The sequence below is a fragment of the Vulpes vulpes genome, chromosome 15 (genome assembly GCF_048418805.1).
Source record: "Vulpes vulpes isolate BD-2025 chromosome 15, VulVul3, whole genome shotgun sequence".
Lineage (NCBI taxonomy): Eukaryota > Metazoa > Chordata > Mammalia > Carnivora > Canidae > Vulpes > Vulpes vulpes.
This window is the reverse complement of record NC_132794.1, coordinates 70,007,200-70,030,798: the sequence shown is the minus strand read 5'-3', so window position 1 is coordinate 70,030,798 and position 23,599 is coordinate 70,007,200. Positions and strand designations below refer to the sequence as shown.

At 37.4% G+C, this 23,599-nt stretch overlaps 1 protein-coding gene across 1 annotated transcript; it reads right to left on the bottom strand.

Annotated features, from left to right (window-relative positions):
- Positions 1 to 1,787: 1,787 nt before the first annotated feature.
- RAB11A (RAB11A, member RAS oncogene family) lies at positions 1,788 to 23,589 on the bottom strand. The gene is made up of 5 exons (XM_026010240.2): positions 23,142 to 23,589; positions 16,349 to 16,544; positions 15,921 to 16,114; positions 14,876 to 14,956; positions 1,788 to 5,974 (listed from the first exon to the last, which is right to left on the bottom strand). The coding sequence occupies exons 1-5, from the start codon at positions 23,179 to 23,181 to the stop codon at positions 5,835 to 5,837; spliced, it is 651 nt and encodes a 216-aa protein (XP_025866025.1). The 5' UTR covers positions 23,182 to 23,589; the 3' UTR covers positions 1,788 to 5,834.
- Positions 23,590 to 23,599: the final 10 nt, after the last annotated feature.

Sequence of the window (23,599 nt, the reverse complement as noted above, 5' to 3'; positions counted from 1 at the left end):
AATTACTTTGTGACCTAACTGGTAAAGCAGCAGGATTAATTTTGTAGTAAAACATGGATGCTAAAAAATAGTTTACTGAATGCTTTCAAAAGTAGGCTTAAATTTTTTCCTTCATACTTTCAAAGTTTGTACATAATCCTATTTAAGTCAACCTAAGCCTTTCAACTTGTCAATTCACAAGGCTTATTACATGACACTCAAAAGTTATTCCCAATGTTTAACCAAGAATTAATACATTTTTGTTAGAGACTGTGACTCATTCAGAAATGGTCTAAGACAATTCTCAAGGGCTGGAGCTTGCTGTCTCCGTGAAAGACAAAACATGACCAAGAGTTATAAGGCTAAAAAGGTATTTACTGAGAACAGTAGTATTAGATTACGACTCATGAGACTCGGAATACTACCCGATACCATAAATGATAACCAAAGGCTGCAGGTTTATGCACTCAACACAGAGGATTCAAGAATGATACATTCTATGAGCCATTCATCTAACCAGAAGGAAGGCAGAAGAGGCCCATTTAATCAGTATGTAACAACAGAAGATGGAAAAATCTTTCTCAGAAGGGACAGACGGATACACAGGGATTCATTATATGGTCATTTGTACTTCTGTATAATTATTATGTAGCACTTACTTAATCATAATTTTATATAACTTTTAATTAAAACATTTTTTAGCCTTAATGGTAATTCTCAGACTATAGCTCCCCAAGCTAAACTAGAATGAATCCTAGGATTAGCCCCCTCACTCTTTTAGATGTTCCTTTATTGTTCTGACATGGAATAGTAGGGGGAATAGATGTTAGGAATGCAAATATGATTAAAAGACATTCCCATGCTATGGATCTTACTACTTAGCAATTACAAAAGGGCAGAGATAAATGCAGGGCCCTAGTGATTAGCAGGATACTATTGTAGATTCTTTTCCCTGACTTGCAGAGCTAGAAAGAGTGGCAGTCCAATCCAAACCCATAAAAGGTGGAAGCTCTAGTCTATTGTGACAGACTGTCAGATTCCCTCAATTTTAGCTTCTACCTCCCAAGTCACTGTCTAGCCCAGTACATGGCCCTCCAGAGCCTTGGAGAGGAGAAAGCACAAGGACTTGAGGTCTTAGAAAATACTGCTATTTAGGCATCCACTTAAATGTAAACCAGAACCAGATGGTCCTAATAGATCCTGCTTATCAAAGAGAGCCTGCAGAAATAGTGTTGCTTCCTGGGGCTTTCCAGACTGTCCCATTTCAGGCATGACTTTCTATAATATACTTAGGGCCATATAATGAAATGCTCTGGCAGAGAGACTAGTACAGTGGTCAGCAACTTCTCAAAGACAAGACAAGGATCTGTACCACTTCCCTAGAGAGATTTGAGACAATGGTATGCTGAGACCAGAAGTTGTGAAGGGAAATAAATCTAAAAGCAATATACTTATTCATTGTGATGGGGATAAGAGGCAAATTAAGTTTCACTGACTCAAACACAGAAAAGGAATCCTACTGACTACTAATTTTCACTACCTTCACTAGTACTGGTAACAAAGTAGTTAACAGCAAATAAATAGGTCATCTGTGCTGGGACCTATCAATTCTATGCTGAATGATTGAATTCAGATGGTTAGACTACTAAACTAACAGAAAAATAATGTTTATATCATGTGTATTTTGCCACAAAAACCTATGTACTTGGACTTAATCACTGGTTCTCTTGGACAGCTAGCTTTGTGGACTACTCTACCTTCTTACAGATCCCTATAAGAGATAATAGTAAAAAATTAAACACAAAATGTTTTTAAAAGTTTTCTCTCTCAGACATGAATATATTTTAAAAGTATATATTAAAAGCCAGCAGAATCTTAACAGTAAAAGCCAAAACAAGCAGTTCTCAATTTACAGTTGACATATCAGCCCCTCAAGTGCTCTTCCCCCCTTAGGATATGATACTTTGATACATATTATTGAAAATGACAGTCATTTTGCAAATGTTCTGAAAGCTTTCATGTTATGGAAAGGAGTTAACATGGAAATAATAACATTTTAATCATGTTATTATAAGACCAAAAACATTTTGCAAAGTGATTTTTTACTTACTAAACTTGAGTTCAAATGTGTAATAATTTGGCTCTAGTACCTGAAGAGCTCATTCATAGAATTACTGAATTGGAGCTGGGATGAACTCCAGAAATAATCTAACCCATTCCCCTCACTAACTGGAAGAAGGTGAGGGCTCAGGGGTAAAATGACTAAAAGAGCTGTGACTAGAATCCAAGTCTTTGTCACCCAGTCCACTACTCTATTAATACTTGCCACTTTCAGTCTTTAAAGCAAATAGTTTAGCATATTTCTAATATATACCCAGTATCAATGTCCCTTCAGACATTCTTTCTCTATACTCCAATTTTCAGTGAAATGGATGCTTCAATTAAAATTTCTTAGCCTATGATCTCATTTACAGAAGCTGTAATGACATTCTATATTACTTTATTGTTACCCTTGGCCTCCTATAGTTTGGGGAAATACAACCATTCTTTAAAACATTTGAATGACTGGGATACCTGGGTAGCTCAGCTGCTTAAGCGTCTGCCTTCAGCTCAGGTCACAATTCCAGGGTGGTGGAATCAAGCCCCAGGTCAGGCTCCTTCCTCAGTGAGCAGCCTGTTTCTCTCTCTCCCTCCGCAGCTCCCCCTGCTTGTGCTCTCTCACTCTTTCTCAAATAAATAAATAAAATCCTTAAATAAATAAAACATTTGAATGACAACTTTAGTTTATTTGGCATATCCTTTAGGTGAATGGAAAAAGTGACCTGTCAAATCCGAGAAAGGGCCTGGTATCAGTGCCAACCCAACCAAGATAACAAAACTCAGCCCTTCTCTTTTTAGCACTAGCCTATTATTCTTCCCATTAAAGCATGTAGTAGAAGGTCCTTTCATGGTCTTGGTTTTTTTTCCCCCCCACACAGGAAATACATGCCATGCACAGTACTTATACATAATTCATATTTTGTTTTGAATTTTTTCAGGCTTATTAGTATGTTTGTAAGACATCAAAAAACCAAGTTCTATTTTCTTCCCATGTTTAAAAAAACAAAAACAAAACTCCATAAATTGAAACCTAATAGTCTGGAATAAGTTCTTAATTATCAACCCAACCTTTGAATTATTCTGCTCCTGGTATTGGCCAAAACTGTCTAAACAATTTTTTCTCTTTAAGGTACACAGAAGAAGTTATGACAACATTTAAACCACTGAGAGCATTAGTATTTTGTAAATACAAATTACTGAAGACAAAATTATGATGTTCATTTTCCCAATGATGAAATAAAAAGGACTAGTTCTGATGGGCAATCTAAACTCAGAGGTTTAGATTTTCTGCAGAACCTTTCAGAACTTAAAAAGACCCCTGGTGTAAGTCACTAGCTAGCACCCCTTCTTAGAATTTAGCATACAATAATGCAATGGCTAAAGATAATTTACCGCTACAGAGTTATAATTACTATTAAAGAAAAATCATAAAAAGCACTTGAGACCAATGACATACAAGTTTAAATCAAGTCGAGATGGCTAACTGGCTTTTCAGAATAGGTTAAAAAACAATTCAAAGTTAAAATAACTGAAAAGCAGAGTCAAGCAGCAAAACACTTCTAAACTGCCTTGAGCCCTAAACTGTCATAATATTTTAAAACTTAATGTTTCTTACTGGAGACAATTTGTCTCCTGAGATACTACTCAGAATAAAGACACTGTTAAGCAATCAAAGACATTTTCTACTACTACTTAAAGGGTTCTTAGAATTCTCCTAAGATCCAACCATGCCCACAGCAACATTAAGTCTATACTTGATAAAAATTCAGTTATTCATTTTCAATTCACTACCTAGAGTTTCTTTCTCTTAAATAATTTTGTCAAAGATTTACTACCAATTTTGAGTAAATGCCTCTTCCTGGGTCTGGGGACAATGTAATATAGGAAAGTACAAAGATTACTTCCTTAATGTTTTTGGTGATATGTTTTCTAAGTAAAGCATAATTGAACCTTATGTCTAAAATCAAAGCTAAATTTACACAATGATGCCTCCAATTCAATGTTTACTCTGTAATGCAAGGACCTATGCTCTTGCTGATCAGAATCAAATATTCCATGGCTATGGTATCCAAAGCATCAAAAGAAAAATGTAATCTGACAACATAAAGAATAGTCCCCCTATAACTGTTTATTAGAATGTGAATATATTCCAAATCAATAACTAAAAAATAAAATAAAAATAAAAATAAATCAAGTTACAGAGCATGCATAAAATACAAAGTAGCAATTTACAAATAGATAATATTATCTTCATAACCAACCAATACTCTAAATAATAAATGGCTACAGAAGAAAACCAAAAAGAATGACCACAGCAATGCCTTCCGTGTGCCCCACACGTCATGAGCACTGCAAAAGACAGATTAACTATGAAACATAGTAATCTATGCAAGCCCACACACATACATTTTTATACTTGGGGGATATTCCACCATCCTGAAGAGTATCAATTCAATCGACACAACTTTCAGAACACTGCAGAGTTAAGTGCTTAATATTATCCACAAGAAAGTAAAACTCAGTATTAGTGTGCACATTCCTAAAATGGGAAACTAGTTGCTCCACTGATTTCAATAATGTAGTGGGGGGATAAAGTAGTTCAGCTTTGAATAATGCCTAAATGCATTCTATTTAAACTCAAGGTACTACGTACTAAAAGAATACATGCCTTTAAGTGGTACAACTTGAGCAGAAATTAACCTCTCACTAAATTCTTTAGACATACTGAAACCAGATATTCAACTGGACTATATTCCACAATATGTTGCAAAACTCAAAAATCAGCATTGTTAAAATAATTAACCATGCCTGCTGATAGAGATGGTGATAAAACTTGGTTGCATTTCATTTACTGGAAGGTTTTAGGACAAAATTAACACTTCACAATTTGATACTAACAGCATTAAACCAGTTCTTGCCTGAGCAATAAAATGCCACATAATCTACTGCTGGGAAATTAGAGGAGTTCAAGGATTTGGGCTGCCTAATCATGTGCAACAGAGGCATCGCAGATGGAATTCCACCAGTCTCTCGTGTTCCCAGCCTGCCAGGCAGCCTGGTTTAAATATGGCTCCATAACCACACTGCTACTGAAACCATATAACAAGCTTTTGTTTATTAACATAATCCTCGTCCAGAAAAAACTGTCCCCCTCTCTAATCAACTTTGATGCTTACAAAAATTAAAAAACAAAATTTACTAGACTACTTAACCCTATTAAGGCATTTTAGAAACTGATTTCCAGAATAATGGAAAATTTTCAAGCTCTCAAAATCCTGCTATGTTTATAGGGCAATTCTTAGATTTGTGGAAATATACACTGCATGGAGAGAAGAGTGTATGATATAAGCTGCTCCTTATAAGCTGCTCTGTGGCAAAATGGTAGCTTATTTCTTCTAAAGTCTTCTTAGTTTGATTTGATCAAGACCAATAGGTCTGAGCTTCAAGTGATCAAGTTCTAAATATGTCCTACAGTGACAGGCTTCCATGATGAAAAGTAAACAATAACTGAGGAATCCAAACATTCAGTTTATTAAACTAAGGCTAGTGAAGCCATAGCATGAAAAAAAGCTGCAGTCATTCGGGACAAGTGGATGATTTTATAAAGCTAAAATCAAAAGACTTAAGACATGGGAAAATTCATAAGTATGAGGAAGTAATAAAACACAAAGTGACCACAAGAATTACAAATATATTTAAATCTCAGACCTGGGAAATGGACTATACACAGCCTTCTAGGGGAGAAGAGAAATGCCTTATATGTTCTGACAGCACTGCACCTTTGGCTTGTTTTCAGTGGTTGGTGGAACATGAATAGGAACCACATTGTTGCTTGGAGACATGTCATTTTCACGTCTGTCTGACATTTGCTTCTGGGAAACAATGCGGTATATCTCTGGAAAAAACAACAGCAATACTCACTGTGAATAAACTCATTAATAGTTAATATAAAAGTACACAGAAGTAGAAAACAGATTTGCAGAAAAAGACTGCAAATAAATTTGAACAAAGAAAGCATAAATTTAAAGTTTTATTTTCAAATAACCATTGATTAGAGTAAGGGCAGAAAAGACAAAAAAAGATTTTCCTTTTCAGAGGAAAGGGTTCACCAGTCAAATAAATCTTGGTTTAAAGAGATTACATAGTTTATGGGATTAGATCTAAATTAAACCATGAAAAAAAAATAAAAATTAAACCATGAGAATATTTTCAGTCTACCCTTATCAAAAATCCTGTAAATACACTGATACAGTACGCCACAGAAAAATAAAGATAAATCTGCACCATGAGATACATTAATATTTTTCCAGGCTGTGTAAGGAAGTGCAGAACTTCATAAACATGCCAAAATCCCAAAGGACTCTTAGAAAGGGAGGGAAAGATTATGCCTATCAATGCCTCCTGACCTAAGTTAAATTGTAATTAAATACTTTTTAACAGAGTACTTAAGATTTTATGATACTTATCAAAACTAACTATACAAACATAAAAACTGTGTCTACTTCTTCCACTAAACTCTAAACTCTGTGAAGACAAGAACTCTATCTACCCTTATTCAGTTCTGTACCTCCAGCACATGGCATATAGTAGGGGTTTGGTAAGTCACTAGTTGGTCCAATAAGTGTTCTTAAATTCCTCTACACCCAGTATCTTTATTTAACTTTTTATTTTTTTCCTTTTTAAAATATTTTATTTATTTATTTATGAGAGACACAGAGAGAGAAGCAAAAGACATAGACAGAGGGAGAAGCAGGCTCCTCAAGGGGAGCCCAATGTGGGACTTGATCCCAGGACTCTGGGACCATGTCCTAAGCCAAAGGCCGGCACTCAACCACTGAGCCACCCAGGCATCCCTATTTAACCCATTTTATTTGGTCTTCTATTTCACTGCCTAAAAGTATTTCCCTCTGACTAGATTCATAATCTTAAGGAATCTCTGAATTCCTTACAGAGAATGTATCTTATTTATCTTTACTCTCCCAGTTCTCCCTCAAAACAAAACAAAAAATCCTCAAAGGTAAGGGAATTCTAAAAATGGGATAAACTGACATGATGTGCCTATTATGATGTACTATGAAAGACACAATGTGTTCCTACAAAGGATACCTATGTATTCCTGCCAAAAAATGCTTAAAATGAATTTATCCTAAGAAAACATTTAGATAAATTCAGATTGAGGGACTTTCCAAAAATACTGGCCTAGAGTCTTCAAAACATTTATTGTTATAAAAATGCATTTAAAAGATGAGGATAGGGGATCCCTGGATGGCTCAGCGGTTTAGTGCCTGCCTTCGGCCCAGGGCGTGGTCCTGGAGTCCCAGGATCAAGCCCCACATTGGGCTCCTGCATGGAGCCTGCTTCTGTCTCTGCCTATGTCTCTGCCTCTCTCTGTGTCTCTCAGGAATAAATAAAATCTTTTAAAAAATAAATAAATAAAAGATGAGGATAAATGTTCTACATCTATAGTGCCCAATATAGTACATATTTAAATTAAATTTAAAATCCAATTCCTCAATCCACTAGCCCTATTTCAAGCGCTCAGTAACAACCTGTACCCAGTAGCTACTCTATTTAATAATACCCCAGATATGAAACAATTCCATCAATGTGTGACCTTTGGCCAAATTGACATTTAAAATGTAAAAACCAAATCTATAAAAGAATTATTAGTACACTTGGAGAAATAAGAATATGAACTGTACATTAGCTAATACCACATAAACATAAATTTCTTAAATATGATATGGTATTGTGATTACTCATAATGCCTTGTACTTAGGAGATAAAATGCTTCAGTATTTACTTGTAAAGTGCGAGAATGTCTATAATTTATTTTCCAAAGACTGAGTAAAGAGGGAAAAAAGTATATACACACATGTAAATAAGTCAAATATAGTAAAGTGATGATCCTAAAGGAAGGGTACAAGGTATTATTCCTATAATACTTGGAATTAAAAAAAATTGTTTATAGGGTAAAAAAGGGAAAGTAGAAGTCTATTTTCAAAATGCTCCAAGAACATGTCAACCAACTGTAATGTAGTAACATCATTTGGATTGGATTCTAATTTGAACTGTAAAAAAAAAGAAAAAATTTGAGACTAGAACTTTTAATATTGTTTAGATAATAGATGATAATAAGAAATTGCTGCCAATTTTTTAGTGGTTTTGTTGCTTTGGGTTTACGCCCCAATCTTTTAGATCTACATCATGAAATGTTTACAACTGAAATGATGTAATATCAGGGATTTGTTTCAAAAAATAAGGGAGGGAAGAGGTGGAACAAACACTGGTCATGAACTGATGGTTGTTGGTGGCTACATGGGAGTTGAGGATACTGTCCTACTTTTGGTATGTTGGAAACTTTCCATTACCAAAAGATAGAGAAAAAGAAATGTTAAATGAATTTATTTTCTCCAAATTAAGAACTAATTTCTCTTAAGTTGAACAAGAGCAAGCTGTAGTCAACTGAATGTATAAACCAGCAAAAACAATGACAGCTATAATGTACCTTTCCTTACTTTTTTAGGGGGGGAGGAGGTCGCCTAAAATTTGGGTCTGAGAAGGTTGACAATACTTCTCAAAAGCTTAAGAAGAGAAAATTAAGAAAGCCTACTGACTAAATTAAAAAAAAAAAAAAGAGGCTATGTGTTCTTCATTTGGATTCTTTTCATTGCAGAGATTGAACTGGAGTGTGTCAAGGGTAAAGGGAAAGACACTCATTCAATCAGGCTACTGACTAAGAAATAAGGACAATTACTGACTTAATGTAAAACTTGACTAGTCATTCTTTAATGTTTTCTCCCTAATCCCAAACTGGATGGCTCTTCTTTTAAGTGCACATGATTAAATGGGACCCTCTACAAAATTTAACTTCTTTACAAGTTGTTTTGGAGATTTAGAGGAACCAAAACAAAAAATATTTTGCAGACTCTTATATGAAAAGCAAATACTCGAAGAGTGGAAAAGAAAGAGTTCTCAAAGAACAGAAAGTTAAATATTAAAGAGATCTCATTACAAAGCAAGAAATTTGAGCAGTATTGTATAACTGGTCTGCAAGTACTACACAGTTCTGTGGAAATGGATTACTGCTACATTTGTTCCAGTCACCGAACAGATGTCCACTAATGAAAATGCCAAAGCAGTAAAGAAAATAGGAAAAGTGCTGATCAAGAAAGAAAAAGAAAATTTTCTTTCAAGTAGAATGGGCACTAAGAAACTACTCAAGTAATTTATGTAACATCTCCTGTGGCTGGGTGTGTCACTTAAATACTTTGATAAGAAAATAGGAAGCAGGTACCCTCTAGGTGCTATCTGATTAGAGATTATTTAAGGAGGGAAAGGAAACAGGACTAGTAAGTAACATGTTAAACCAGATGCAAATATTTTCCTCTTTCAAGGGCATGTTCTCCTTTAGAACCAGATGTATGTGATACACTAATTCCTGTACAGTCCCTCTTCCAGATGTCCAAAGGCTAGGCAAGGTTAAAAAGAAAAGGAATTCTGCTGTGCTGTTCCTATGTTAGACACAATCTCTTACAGATCTAAATAGAAAGTTAAAATGTTAATAGAGAGTTTTAAATACAACCTAGCAAAGTTAAATTAAAAAGACACATGCCTATTTCTCTATTCATACTCTCTTCATACTCTAATAAAGTATGAAGCAATTTGCAAAGTACACTCTAAGGAAGTTAAATGCAATTGTTCCAAACTAGGGAACAAAAAGAGCTAAAAATCTTTGCGCTCTCCAAAAATTGTAAAAATAACAAAAGCTGGGTTATTCCACTACAGCTTAAGTCAGAATTGCTTAGGTCTTCTACAAACACTCTGCTCACGATTAAGTTTCTTGAACATCAAAAACATGCTCTGATTTTATATACTGGCATGTATTTGAAAAATTGTCACATGCCAAGAACAAAAATAATACACCTCAGGGCGTCTGGGTGGCTCAGTTAGTTAACTGACTCTTGATTTCAGTGCAGGTCTTGATCTACGTTCAAGCCGCACATTGAGCTCCACGCTAAGGGTAGAGCTTACATTAAAAGAAAAAAAAAAAACACCTTGTTCAATGATTCTCACTACTTTAGCCATAAAATTAAGAGTTCAGTCTTCAATAACTAATGATTTGGGCTTATTAATTAAATGGAGAAACCTTGCAGTTACCACTTTAACCAAGTGATCAGATTTAACATCACCAGTAATGAATACAACAAACTAATATCACAACCTCCTGATGGGATACACTGAGATCGCTTTTGTGGTATTTTTGCTGAAACTGCATAATCTGAATTTAATTATGAGGGATCATGAGACAAACGCAAATTGAGGGACACTACAAAATAAATGACCTGTACCCTTCAAACAAAATATATCAATAAACAAAGGATTAAGGATCTGTTCAGATTAGAGGAGATGAAAGAGGTAGGAAATCTGAATGCAATTTGTGATGTGATCTCACAATTTCTTTTGCCAATAAGGACATAATTTGAACAAATGGCAGAATCTGCACAAGGTCTGTAGCTAAACATTGATATGGATTACTATCTAACTCTGATTTTTGGCAACTGCACTACAGTTATCAAAGAGAACATCCTTGTTTTTAAGAAATATGCACTGAAAAGTACTTAGGTGCAAGAGGCAACAAGTCTGCTAGTATGAAATGGTGCATGAAAAAAATTAGTATATAGCAAGAGGAAAAAAAAGAATAAAGCAGATACGGTAAAATACCAACATTTGGGGAATATGGTGAAGGGTATTTACAAATTCTTTGCACTATTATTGCAACTTTTCTTCTTTTAAAGATTTATTTATTCATCTTAGAGAAAGAATGTTTGTTAGTGGGGGAAGGGCAGAGGGAGAGAGAATCTCAAGCAGATTTGATGCTCGGCATGTAGCCCTGATGCTCAATCCCACAACCCTGAGATCACAAAGTGAGCTGAAAACAAGAGTCTGACGCCTAACTGACCGTACCACCCAGGCACCTCACAACTTTTCTTAAAGTCTGAAACTGTCAAATTTCAAACTTAAAAGAAAAAATAAGAGTATGGAAAGTATGGATTAAAAACATCCCTTAATGAACTTGACGATAAAAAAAAAAAACAAAACTGCACAGCAATGCAAAGGCTGAGCAATCTAGTAGGTTCACTCAAGTACTAGCCAACTATCTCTAAAACTTATCACCAGCAAAATTGTCATGGAGTTACTGTCAAATTCATGGATGCCAAAAATGCCAGGGGTCTATTCTAAACAAGCAACACAATGAACTTTGGAGTAATAAAACAGATAAATATTCTAACATAATTTTCCAACTTGAAAATGAAAAAACGATTTTTTTCTTCCAGCAACATCAAAACACCATGTAAATGCTCCCTTAATGCTGTTAACATTCAAGGTAGAATTAAACCTAATGAGATTACTGTTATCTTTACTGGGTTTTTTTTGTCCTCCCATTTCTTTTTCTTTTCTTTTCTTTTTTTTTTTTTTTTTTAAGATTTATTTTAGTAGGGGTGAGGTAGAGGGGGAGAGAAATCCAAGCAGATTCTGTGCTGAACAGAACCTAACTTGGAGCTAAACCCTACCACCTCAAGATCACAACCCAACCAGAAACCAAGGGTCAGACACTCAACCAACTGTACCACCAAGGCACCTCATTCCTTCCTGTTGTTTCTAAGTATTAATACTCCTACTGGTATATAAAGAGAAGTTTAAAACAAACATCCTAGCACATGCAAAACAACAGAGATGTCTGCTCCACATGCAGTGATCTCTGATCCCACAGATGAACACTGAGATTTATGCTCCAAGGAAGCTGATAAAATAGTGAATACAAGAGGAAAAATGGTAGTAAGTGAAGCTGAAGTCTTATTTGCTTTTAAGCAACATTAACTAAGCAGTAGTAGCATATGTTAAATCTAGAATGAATTTTAAGAAAAATGGCCAAATGTTCTTCATCTTTAAGGACAAAACAGTTCTGGGACGCCTGGGTGGTTCAGCGGTTGAGCTCAGGGCATGATCCTGGAATCCGGGATCGAGCCCCACATTAGGCTCCTGCCTCTCTCTGTGTCTCTCATGAATAAATAAATAATCTTAAAAAAAAAAAAGACAAAACAGTTCAATTTGAAGTATATATCATACTTATTGATTAGTTAGCTCATGTTTGAGTTAATGATTAAGTTTAATGTTACAAAATGATACACACAATAGTTAACTGCAGATGATCTCATCTTCACTTAATATCAGAATAGTCTAGAAACTGAGATCAGAAAGGGCTAGAATCTAGAATGCACAGGAGATCTGATGGGACATAAAAAATATCTCAACAAGGACTAAAAAATTTTTTCAAACGAGGTTTTTGGAGGCCTTGAGAGACTCACAGACCCTCAAGATGACTTAACTCACTTATTATTTAAAACAGTGCAACTCTGAGGACACAGGAAGTTCAGTGACTAGTTACACAGGGAGTGGGAACAAAATGTTAAAAAGTAAAAACCTACAACTCCTAGGTCTAAATTTAGTACTCTACATATTGACTTAATAGAATCTGCACAAGTGGTTGTAAAGAACAGAAGTAGGATTTGCAGATACACTGCAATAATTAATCAAATCTTGCTTGCAATAGTCTAATGAAACAGAAGATTTTTTATCTGAACAGAAGATTCTAAGGGAAAGCTACTGTGTTCCAAGAGACTATTTAATCCAACCTCAGCACCATTCTATTATAGTTACTATTTTTCTCCTAACAGAAAATAATTCTAATCAACTATTGCTTATTATACCTACTATATGTGAATCATCACTATTTTTAATTTTTTTTCATGCTTTAACTGCTATTTAGCTACTAATTCATCAAATGTCCACTCTGTACTAGGTATAAGTTAAGTATTTTTTACATGTATGAACTCATGAATTCATTTTTGGAGTCTAGAGTAGATGTCTCAAATAACAGGCAACTCTTTTCTGTGAGTTACAGAGATAAAAACCTTTAAGTCACAACATAACAGTTAAGTCAAATCATACCACAAGGTATTTATAAATATAAGCCCTCTTAAAAAAACACAAAACTATTTATTTTTAATTTAATGTTGATTTTAATTTAACACATTTAAATTTTACAGATAAAGAATTTAAGACGTAGAAAAGTTAGGTAATTTGCTTAAGATTACAGAGCCAATGGTAACTGAAGGAGCCAGGACTAAAACACAAATCAGGGTTCTAAGACCATGCTCTTAAATTCTAGGCTTTATTCTCTACATATTTCAAGTCTGAAATATGATACTTTAAAAGTTAAAATTTGTAGATCACTAAATTCTACACCTGAAACTACTATTACATTGTATGTTAACTAACTGGAATTTAAATAAAAACTTGGGAAAATTAAAAATAAAAAAATCAGGGCACCTTTGTGCTCAGCTGGTTAAATATCTGACTCCTTGGGAGACTGCTTAAGATTGTCTCCTTCTCCCTCTGCCCCCCTTACTTTCTACTTGCTCTCTCTACAAAAATAAATAAATTTTAAAAAATTTTTAAATAAAAATAAAAGTTAAAATCTGTTTACCTCTAATGCAAGTACTACATACAAAGAATACATTAAAATTTTGTTATATTAAAATTGGAAACGGGACACTTGGGTAGCTCAGTGGTTGAACATCGATCGGCCTTGGGCTCAGGGTGTGATCCTGGAGTCCCAAGACTGAGTCCCATATCGGGCTCTCCCCAAGGGGCCTGCTTCTCATTCTGCCTATGTGTCTGCCTCTCTCATGAATAAATAAATAAAATCTTTAAATAAATAAATAAATAAATAAATAAATAAATAAATAAATAAATAAATAAATAAATTGGAAACTTTTTAACCATTTCTCCATACAGACCTATTCGAAAGTCATATCAGACTACGGTATATAGTAAGCCTACACTTTACAACAGGAGTTCTTAAAAATAATATATAATTTTAAACTACTTTAATACAACCCATCAAACTACTTACTAGAGAATTAAGATTAAACTTGCTGACAAGTTGGTCATTCAAATAAAGTCAGAGTAAATATGAGTCAACATGAATACAGCCCTGAAATCCAAGATTGACCTGATCTGCACATCTAATTTTAAAACAGCATGAACTTTGTTCTTTTTCCACTACTTATTTAAACTTTTTTTTAAGACTTTATTTATTTATTCATGAGAGACACAAAGAGAGAGGCAGAGGGAGAAGCAGGCAGGGAGCCCGATGAGGGACTGGGCCTCAACCACTAAGCCACCCAGGCATCCCCTATTTAAACTTTTCCATATGCAATCACTCACGGATTTTCTCCAGAGATGACACCTTGCTTCTTTTACATCACAAGGGAGTTTTACTTTTTGTTTTTTCATTTAAATTCTTAAAAATATGTTTTCCCCTAGCTGCTTCTATAATGTATCAGAACAAAGCAAGCCTTTTCTTTGCTAAATTTTAAAGGACATTTCTATCTTCCCATAGTCAGGATTTCAGTATCTTATGAAAATGCCTTTAACCATTACTTTGTACTTGTGACCATAAAGTATGGAATAACTGGACTGAAGCAATAATATAAGTAAACAAATTATTTTCAAAGTACTTTTCCTAATTACAAACCAGATAAACTAGGATGATTAAAGCTCAGCAAGGAAGAATTGTTAACTAATTTTGTACTTTAAACAGCTCTTGCTATAGCAGCTCTCAAATGATAGTTATTCTCAGTGTGATATATAGGTTTCCTAATTTGTTTAAATTACATTCTTCAAACTTCCAATTCCCACTAGCATAATCTAAAAATTCAAGTCTTACCTGTCAGAATTGTCTGAAAAGCAGCTTCTACATTTGTAGAGTCTAGAGCGGAAGTCTCAATGAATGACAAACCATTCTTTTCTGGGGGGAGGGGGGGAGATAAAAACTTCAGTCTTGTCAAATTTTATGAAAGAGATGTAATACATTCTAGCCTTCAAAAGGAAAATAACCTAAGTCCTCCCCAATTTCTTGAGCAATAAGGGCATCATTCTATTTACACTTCAGCATATTAAAAAGAACAGTGAAAAACTTTCATTGCCTCCTTAATTAAAAAATACTTGTTACATCTATACACTACCAATGAATGACGTTATTCAAAATGTAGTAAACTTATCAAATACTCAGTTATTTCCATCCATTACTGTCCTTCTCCATCAACCACAGAATTATGATATGAACATGGATGAGTAGGTGTTATTCGCTTAGAATTCTTTAACAATATTATTTGAAATAAAGCTTCTTGCCTGGAAAACTAAAAAACTATTGTAAAAACCTTTATTCACAGCATAATCACTAGTAGACAGTCACAACTTTCACTAGGTGAAAGTGAAGGTGAAAGTGAAGGTGAAGGTAACTTTTCACAACTTTCAACTTTTCACTAAGAATGCTGCCTTCTAGTAGGCTATTCCAAACAGAAGTTATAGGCAGATCCTCTATTAAATCAAAAAAGTTGGTTGTTGACATTCCCTGGGCCACTGTCTTTCAGACCCACATAGAGCAGCCTTGGTAAAATACTGACATAACAGAGAAAGAGACAGGAAGCACAAAATAAACTGAGAGATATCATCTACCCCTTCCAGGGAAATGAAAGAAAGATTTATATTCAACTCTTGGCAGCAAAAACTCAAAATACTAGTGTTTTAATGACTCAAAATTAAGCAAGAAAGTCATCACAAACTTTCCGAACAATCCTTGCTGAGTATTCACGTTTACCTTTTTGAAACTACTGTAAGCGATTACTGTCATTGGAAAAGTATCAAAACTGTAAGACATAAGAGTTAAAAATACAGAATCACTGTAATATCATGAAATTCATATCACTAACCTGCAAAAGCTCTTGCTTCATCTGTAGGAACTGCCCTGAGATGACGCAAATCACTCTTATTGCCCACAAGCATGATAACAATGTTACTATCAGCATGATCTCTCAGTTCTTTCAGCCATCGTTCTACATTTTCATATGTGAGATGCTTAGCAATGTCATACACCAGTAAGGCACCTACAGCTCCACGATAATATCTGAAAACAGAAACAGGTATTTAATGTTAGAAAACAATGGTAAGATGGAAGGGAATACTGAGAAGAACTAAATATATAGATTATATATTTTTAAAAACACATTTATAAATACATTTCAAAATCCTAATACTGAAATTCTTAAGGAGAAAAAAAAGTTCCTTTTCCAATACCAAAAGTTAGCTAATTCAGTTGATGGCAGTCTAGTTCTCAGAATTTAAAAACTATGAGACTTACGCTGATGTTATAGCTCGGTATCGCTCCTGCCCTGCTGTGTCCCATATCTGTGCCTTTATTGTTTTCCCATCAACCTGGATGCTTCTTGTTGCAAACTCTACTCCAATGGTGCTCTTACTTTCGAGATTAAACTCATTTCGAGTAAATCGAGACAAGAGATTACTCTTTCCAACACCAGAATCTCCAATAAGGACAACTGAAAAAAAGACAAAGAATTTAATGTCAGATGAATGGGCAGACATCGTTCAGAATACTACCACGCTTCAAAGCAAAAAAGACAAAACATCTGATTTTTTTACAAGGGATGGGGGCAGGAAAGGCAAATAGTCCATGTTCTTGACCTGTTACCAATCGATAAAACCAATTTATTCTTTTTAAATTGTTTCTACCCACATAATAACTTCCACACATCATCTGCTTAGCACAAATACAGTATCCTGTCTTACATATGCAATTTTAATTATAGGTCTGCTGGACTCTGATTAATTACCATAAATGCTATACCAACCTTATTACCATACAAGATAGTAACATGAAAGATAAATCCTACACCAAATACACAATTTGTGATATTAAAGTGTATCATACATGAAGGTAACAAAGGATATCAGTGAGTAGAAAGGAGGGAAAGAATGAAAATGTTCTACTTAGTTTAATCAAAGACTGGGTGTAACCTCTGGACTCACACCTGGGCAAAATGAAACACATTTACCGTATGAGGCATCAGGTTTACAAACTTTGCCACCCAGATCACAAAAACTACAAGGACCTTTTCACAGCTGCATTCATCCAATAGGCAGGATGCTAGAGACCCCTACAAAAACGGATACCCCAATTAAGTTTAATAGGAGCCCTACGAAGCTAATAATCCTTGACTTACTCTGAGTAAAAGCCAAAGCAGAGGGCACACACTTTCTGTTATGACTTAATTTTTTAAGACAAGTTTGGTTTAGATGAATTTATTTCCTATGATCACTAATGGAGGCAGTTTATTTATTAACCAAATACATGAGGATTTTTCTTTCACCCAAGACAATGTTATACTTAAGAATTTCATAAACAATGGGGAAATAGGCAGTTCACTTGTTCTAAGGCATTTCTATCTGAATTTAAAGAACAAAATGAATTCACAGGTTTATAGAACATGAGCTAAAAAAATTTACAAAAGAAAAAAATGCTATCAGCATTTCAGGAAATAAGACTTATTTCTACTGTTGACTACTAATCCTTCCTACTAGCTGATTCAGGTACCAAGACTAGAAAATCAAACATGTGAGAGTAACACCAAGGACTAAGACCATGCCTTACTAAAGAGACTGGGATTTGGTGGTTAGAGGGAGAGGTAGGTAAAAACTTTAAGAGCTCAACGCACTCTGGTCAGAGGGCAAAGAGATGTCTATTATGCGTTCCTTCCTTGCCACAAGAGCGGATACAAGCTGGCCTCTGGACAGTCCTGGATGAAGTACATTATCAAATGCATATCTTTCTGACTTCCTCTATTAGCTGATTCAGCAAGAAATCATCCAGGTGGCAGTAAGTCCATGAAGCACAAACTGCAGTTATTTATTTAAAAATTTTTTAAATTTATTCATTAGAGAGACAGAGAGCAAGGCAAAGACACAGGTAAAGAGAGAAGCAGTCTCCCTGCAAGGAGCCTGATGAGGGATTCGATCCCAGGACTCCGGGATCATGACCTGAGCCAAAGGCAGACACTCAACCACTCAGCCACCCAGGTGTCCCAGAAGAGAATCCCAGTTTCAGTGTAATAGTCTACCCTCTTGCTAGGATACACTCACTGTTGCCTCTTAGTGCAAGAGGCCTAATTTTCTGCTGAGGAAACCCTTTGAGAGTCATTTCTAAACCCACACTAGCACTGAGGTGTAAACGTCTCATTTGAGGTGGGAATAGGGAAAAAGGGAGAAATCAAAAAGTTAAAATATGTTTACTTCATAGACATTCAGATATCAATCAGTAATTGAGGAGCCAATCACTTTAAAATCAAAAAGACACCTAAAACGACAATGTCTCTGGAAAATTAAATAACTTACCCAAAAAACACCTCCCTCCCACAGAAACTCTAGCACTTTCAAGTTCTGGTTTCTTCCCTTCTGACCTCCATGTTAACAAATGATTATGCTCATTATCTCCCCACTCAGCATAAAGATAGTGAAGGCATTTTCCCCCTCAATATAATAATTTTAACATTATAAAAAATAGCACCTTTATCTGAAAATAATTCAAATCTCATGAATGCTTTATACAGTATAAAATAATTATCTCAACTGGACATGGACAGGGTTGTCAGAATAAAAGACTAACAACTTGTTAAAGGATTATATCTTGAAAGACACCAGAAGATACTGGTTAAGAATAGTGCTGCCAAGAAGATGCTAAGAAATAACACAGTAAGGAAAGCTGGTTCTATTCAGTTAGCGAATGAGAAACCAAACCAAGACGGGTTACATTTAAGGTCACCAAAAAAATAAAAGCAAACCAGAATGGACTACTCAAGCAATGTAAGAGAATTTACTGGCTATAGCTGAAAAACCAAACACAAAAGTTCACAGACTCAATCTCTTTTTTTTTTTTTTTAATTTTTATTTATTTATTTATGATAGTCACAGAGAGAGAGAGAGAGAGAGAGAGGCAGAGACACAGACAGGGGGAGAAGCAGGCTCCATGCACCAGGAGCCTGACGTGGGATTCGATCCCGGGTCTCCAGGATCGCGCCCTGGGCCAAAGGCAGGCGCTAAACCGCTGCGCCACCCAGGGATCCCCTACAGACTCAATTTCTAACCAAAATAGTTTCTTTCATTAAGATAACAAAGTATGATTGCTTTTTAAAAATGTGACAAACTATATGATCACATCCTATGGTTCAAGAAAGGAATGTGCAGTGACTTTCCAATGTTTTCCTTAACTGGTACCTTAGGTTAAAAGTTTACTTCCCATTTTAAACATTTTATGCTATATCCATTTATATAGCATGTGAGGGGGGAGGGGAGTATGTATAATGATATTAACATAAATAACAGCATCTATGTATTAAACACTTATAGCATTTCTAAAGTAACCTAACGATGTTTATTACCACTTGGTAATAAACCTTCCCTGCTAAATTTTAAGTACCATTCTAATACCTAACATTAAATTTGGCTCATAAAAGATCAAATATTAGACTGCCATAGAAGCAGAATATACATATAAATTATACCTTATTTAATAAAAACTTCCACCTCTCCAACCACATTAAGTTTTATATATTCTCTTGCAAGCTAAAGTACTGGACCAAAATTTAATTCAAGAAATCAGAGTATATCAGATCTAAATGTTAACATCTGAAAGGAAAACGGTTAATTTTCATACTGATTTTTATAAAACTTGGGGGGCATCTGGGTAGCTCAGTCGCTTGAGCATCTGCCTTTGGCTTGGGTAATGATCCTGGCTGGGGTCCTGGGACCATTGTAAGGCTCCTTGTTCAGTGATAGTCTGCTTCTCCCTCTCCCTCTCTCCCTCCTCAAGCTTGCTAGCTTGCACTCTCTCTCAAAAACATTAATAAAATCTTTTAAAAAATAAAAAATAAACTGGGGATATTTTTCTACTCCTTCAGCTGCTATATTCATAGTCCTGCCTCACCACAAGTCTTGAAAATAAAATGTATTCTAGTACATCAATAAAGCCTTAGTCTAGACAAGTTTTTCCAGATTCAACAGAATGTGAGTTACTCAACCGAAAGTTGTGAAAGAAAAACTACCAAGATACAAGACAGCAAAGTTCCCAAGATCTTTTCCATTGACAATCAGCTGATGGTTAATTACTACTGACCTTTAACTAGATTGAAAAGAAAATGATGTAGACTATGTACCTAGATATTTTCAAAAAATGTGACTCTGAAATGGCATCTACAACACCAATAAGAAATATGGCTGATGCCTGCTTCGCTTATGTGTCCCACAGGGCCATAACCACATTATATATACATACCTACAGAATCAAAGCTTTTGAAATAAAAAGTCAAGTTTTAAAAAATACCCATACACACACCAATAGTCTCCTTGTTGAGCTTAACTAAAGATTAATGCTCAAGAACAAATACATAACACAGAATAATTGTCCTGCTCTCTCCCCACATTACATTCCCATTTGGACTACTCTATCCTGTACTAATCAAAATATACCTTCATTTTCAACCGGTTAGAGTTACAAACTAACTTCCAATTCCCTCAAAGTGTGAAGGTGTGCTAGGTAAGCAATCTTACAAGTAGAAGGGCCTACCTCATCTCAGTGAATAAACCTCTGAAGAATGAAACTAGTTTAAAATGGAATTATTGTTGCTTTGCTTTAAGATATAACTCTATAAATAAAAAATTGGCTAACTAATCAGCACTAAAGTAAAAAAAAAAAAAAAGTGACTCATATCCTGTAAGAGCTTTAAAAAAGTGGAAATTCTTCTCAGCAAAATCTTTTTAAGACCCAATCTTAAGAAGCAAAATGTACAACAAAATGAAAACATAACCCATGGAAACATAAAATACTTTAAAAGTTCCTACTTTTAAATTTCTTTCATAATACTTGAATGCTCTTATGAAGATTTAAGGTTCAAAAAGCTGACAAGAACCACAGAACTTTCTTCACATTATTATCACTTACTGAATCCTCAAAACCAGTCTCATTTAATTCTGAGAGACAGGTATTATTTCCTTTTTAGAGATGAGGGAACTGAGGCCGAAAGGTCACAAAGCAAGTTTAAGACCTGAGTCAGAATCTGAATCCAAGCCTGCGTGATTCCAAAGCTCTCTGCCCTCAATCACTGTTAGGATGGTCTAATCCCAAAGTTAGGTTAAAATCCCTTAAACCAATCCAGGACAATTAATATTCTTAGTGGGCATGTGGGGGGCGTGGGGAATGATTTCTATAAACAACAGTCAAGCTCCACATCAAACAGGAGAAAGACTTGTGAGTTGCTAGTCCATCTTGTTCTAAATCACTTCAAAGATAGCTAACTGCTACTGCCTTGTACCTTATTTTAAGAAATCTTTTAAGGACTAAACACCAGTCTCTAGGGCCTCACCTAAGTAATTTCACATGACCTCAGATGCCCTCAGCAAAGAGTATGCTAAAGAACCCATGCTTCCTTTTTGTATTTATAAAATGCATTAAGTAAGCTCTTCTCTGCAGATGACTTTCCACTCACTATGGGGGAGCAAGGACGAACCCTGTACTCACCCTATATTTACAGAATATTGTAGCCCAGAGGAGTTAGGTGGTGGTGAGATTTGCAAAGTATTGGTAAAGCAGTGTTTCCTGCTTCCTTCAGTCAATCATTCTTAGCACCCAATGGCAAGGTCAGAAACCATCACCAAGCTTAACACTCTTTTTTAAAAAACTCCACCCTCCACTGTAAAGCCTTAATAGCAATGGCTTCTTCCTCTCTGGTAATGATCTTTGTTCAGCATACTATACTGATGGCTGCCCTAATTCAGGAGCAGTGAAAGAGCATCTGAGTGAGAGCGCATTCACGGAACAAAACAAACAAAAAAGAGCATTTACCGTACTCTTTCTGGTTAAACACTGTACCCTTTATTTTTGTTGATACCAACTATCGGGATTCTTTCCTGAGTAACCAATAAGCAATTCTTTCTATCCATTCCCCACCCTCCAGTATGTTCTGTCCAAGGGCACTAACAGGTTTCCCGATCTCGTCATACATATTAAATTCCACCAAAGAGCACACAACTGTACCCCTAGCCCCCACCTTTCGGGGAAAGGTATGTGGCTAAAAAGTGGGACTCTTTCCCTTCCTGTTCTAAAAACACCAAACGATCGGGATCCTCCCGGCGTTGCAGCAGGAAGCAACCCGTCCACAGTGATAAAGCAGGCGAGTATTTGTGCAGCGCACAACCTTTCCTGCTCAGGAACTGGGCCTTCAGGTCTGGCAAGGATAACAGCCACCACCCATCCGCAACCCCTTCTCGCTCGCAGTCTGGAGTTATCCCGGGCTGGCTGCCGCTGGGGAGGGAGAGGAGGAGGGAAAAGAAAAAAGAAAAAAAAAAAAAAAAAAAGCCCAGATGGGAAGTCCCAACAGTGTGTCGGGTCACTGCGACAAGTGCGCGCGTGGGTGACGGGCAATCCCTCCTGCCCTGCCCCCCACCCTCGGGGTCGCACGGGGGACGCGGGAGAGGTCCCGATTATTTGGGGGAGGAAAGGGAGGGAAGAGCGAGCAGCCCCGCGGGGTGCGGGGGGGGGGGCGGTGCGAGGTTATAACCGACCAAGGGGGCTATGGGGGCGGGAGGGGTGAGGACCCCCCGGCCCGCTCGGATTCCGACCGGGGCCTGGCACCGGCCCGGGGGGAGCAGGGCGCAGAGGTGGGGGGGCCTGTGGTGGGAGTGTGCGCCTACGGGAAGGTGAGCGAGGGCAGGGCCCGTCACAGGGGCTCAGGCAGGGGCGCTGAGGGGGAGGGGCGCCAACCCGAAAAGACACAGGGTGGGAGGGGCGGCCCTCGCCAGGGGCCACCGGACCCGGGAAGCGCAGGCGAGCTGGAGGCGGCGTCCCGCCGTGGAAGGACACGGGGTGGGGGGCGCGGAGGCAGGCGAGGGCCTAGGGGGTCGCTGCGAGCCCGGCGTGCGCGGAGGGCGCCCCGACCTGGGGAGAGCGCGGCGCGCACCGCACGGCCGGGAAGGGCGGAGGGAGGCCGGCTTCGGTGCACGGCCGGCCCGCGCGGGTCCCCAGGGGAGTGCCCCGGGGCCCCCGGACCCCGACACGCTGAGGAGAGTGGGGCAGCCCACGGCCTCACCTTTGAAGAGATAGTCGTACTCGTCGTCGCGGGTGCCCATTGCGCGGCCGGGGAGCGAAGGGGCGGGAGCAGCAGCGGTATCGGTGGGACCAGGGGGCGTCGCTGCAGGGGTAACCCGAGCGCCGAGCCTCAGCTGCCGGACCGGGGAAAGAACCCCTCCCTGCCGCTACGTCACTTCCGGCCGGCCCCAGCCCCTCGGGGAAGCACTTCCGGGAGGCGACGCTCCGCCCCCGAGCCCGGGAGGGGCGGTGCGCGGCCGAGTCGTGTCCGTCTTCAAACTCTGCCCCCCCCAGTTCTCCTCCCGGCTCCAAGAAGCTTAGGTGGGGAATGCAGCTCTGGATTCGCAGCTCTGAGCCGCCGCTTGCCACCCTCTCAATCCTCGCGCCGACGTGCGGGGAAGCGGGGTGCTGGGGAGCGCGTCAGCCGCGCCTGCGCGTTGGAAGGCTGTGGTTGGGGGC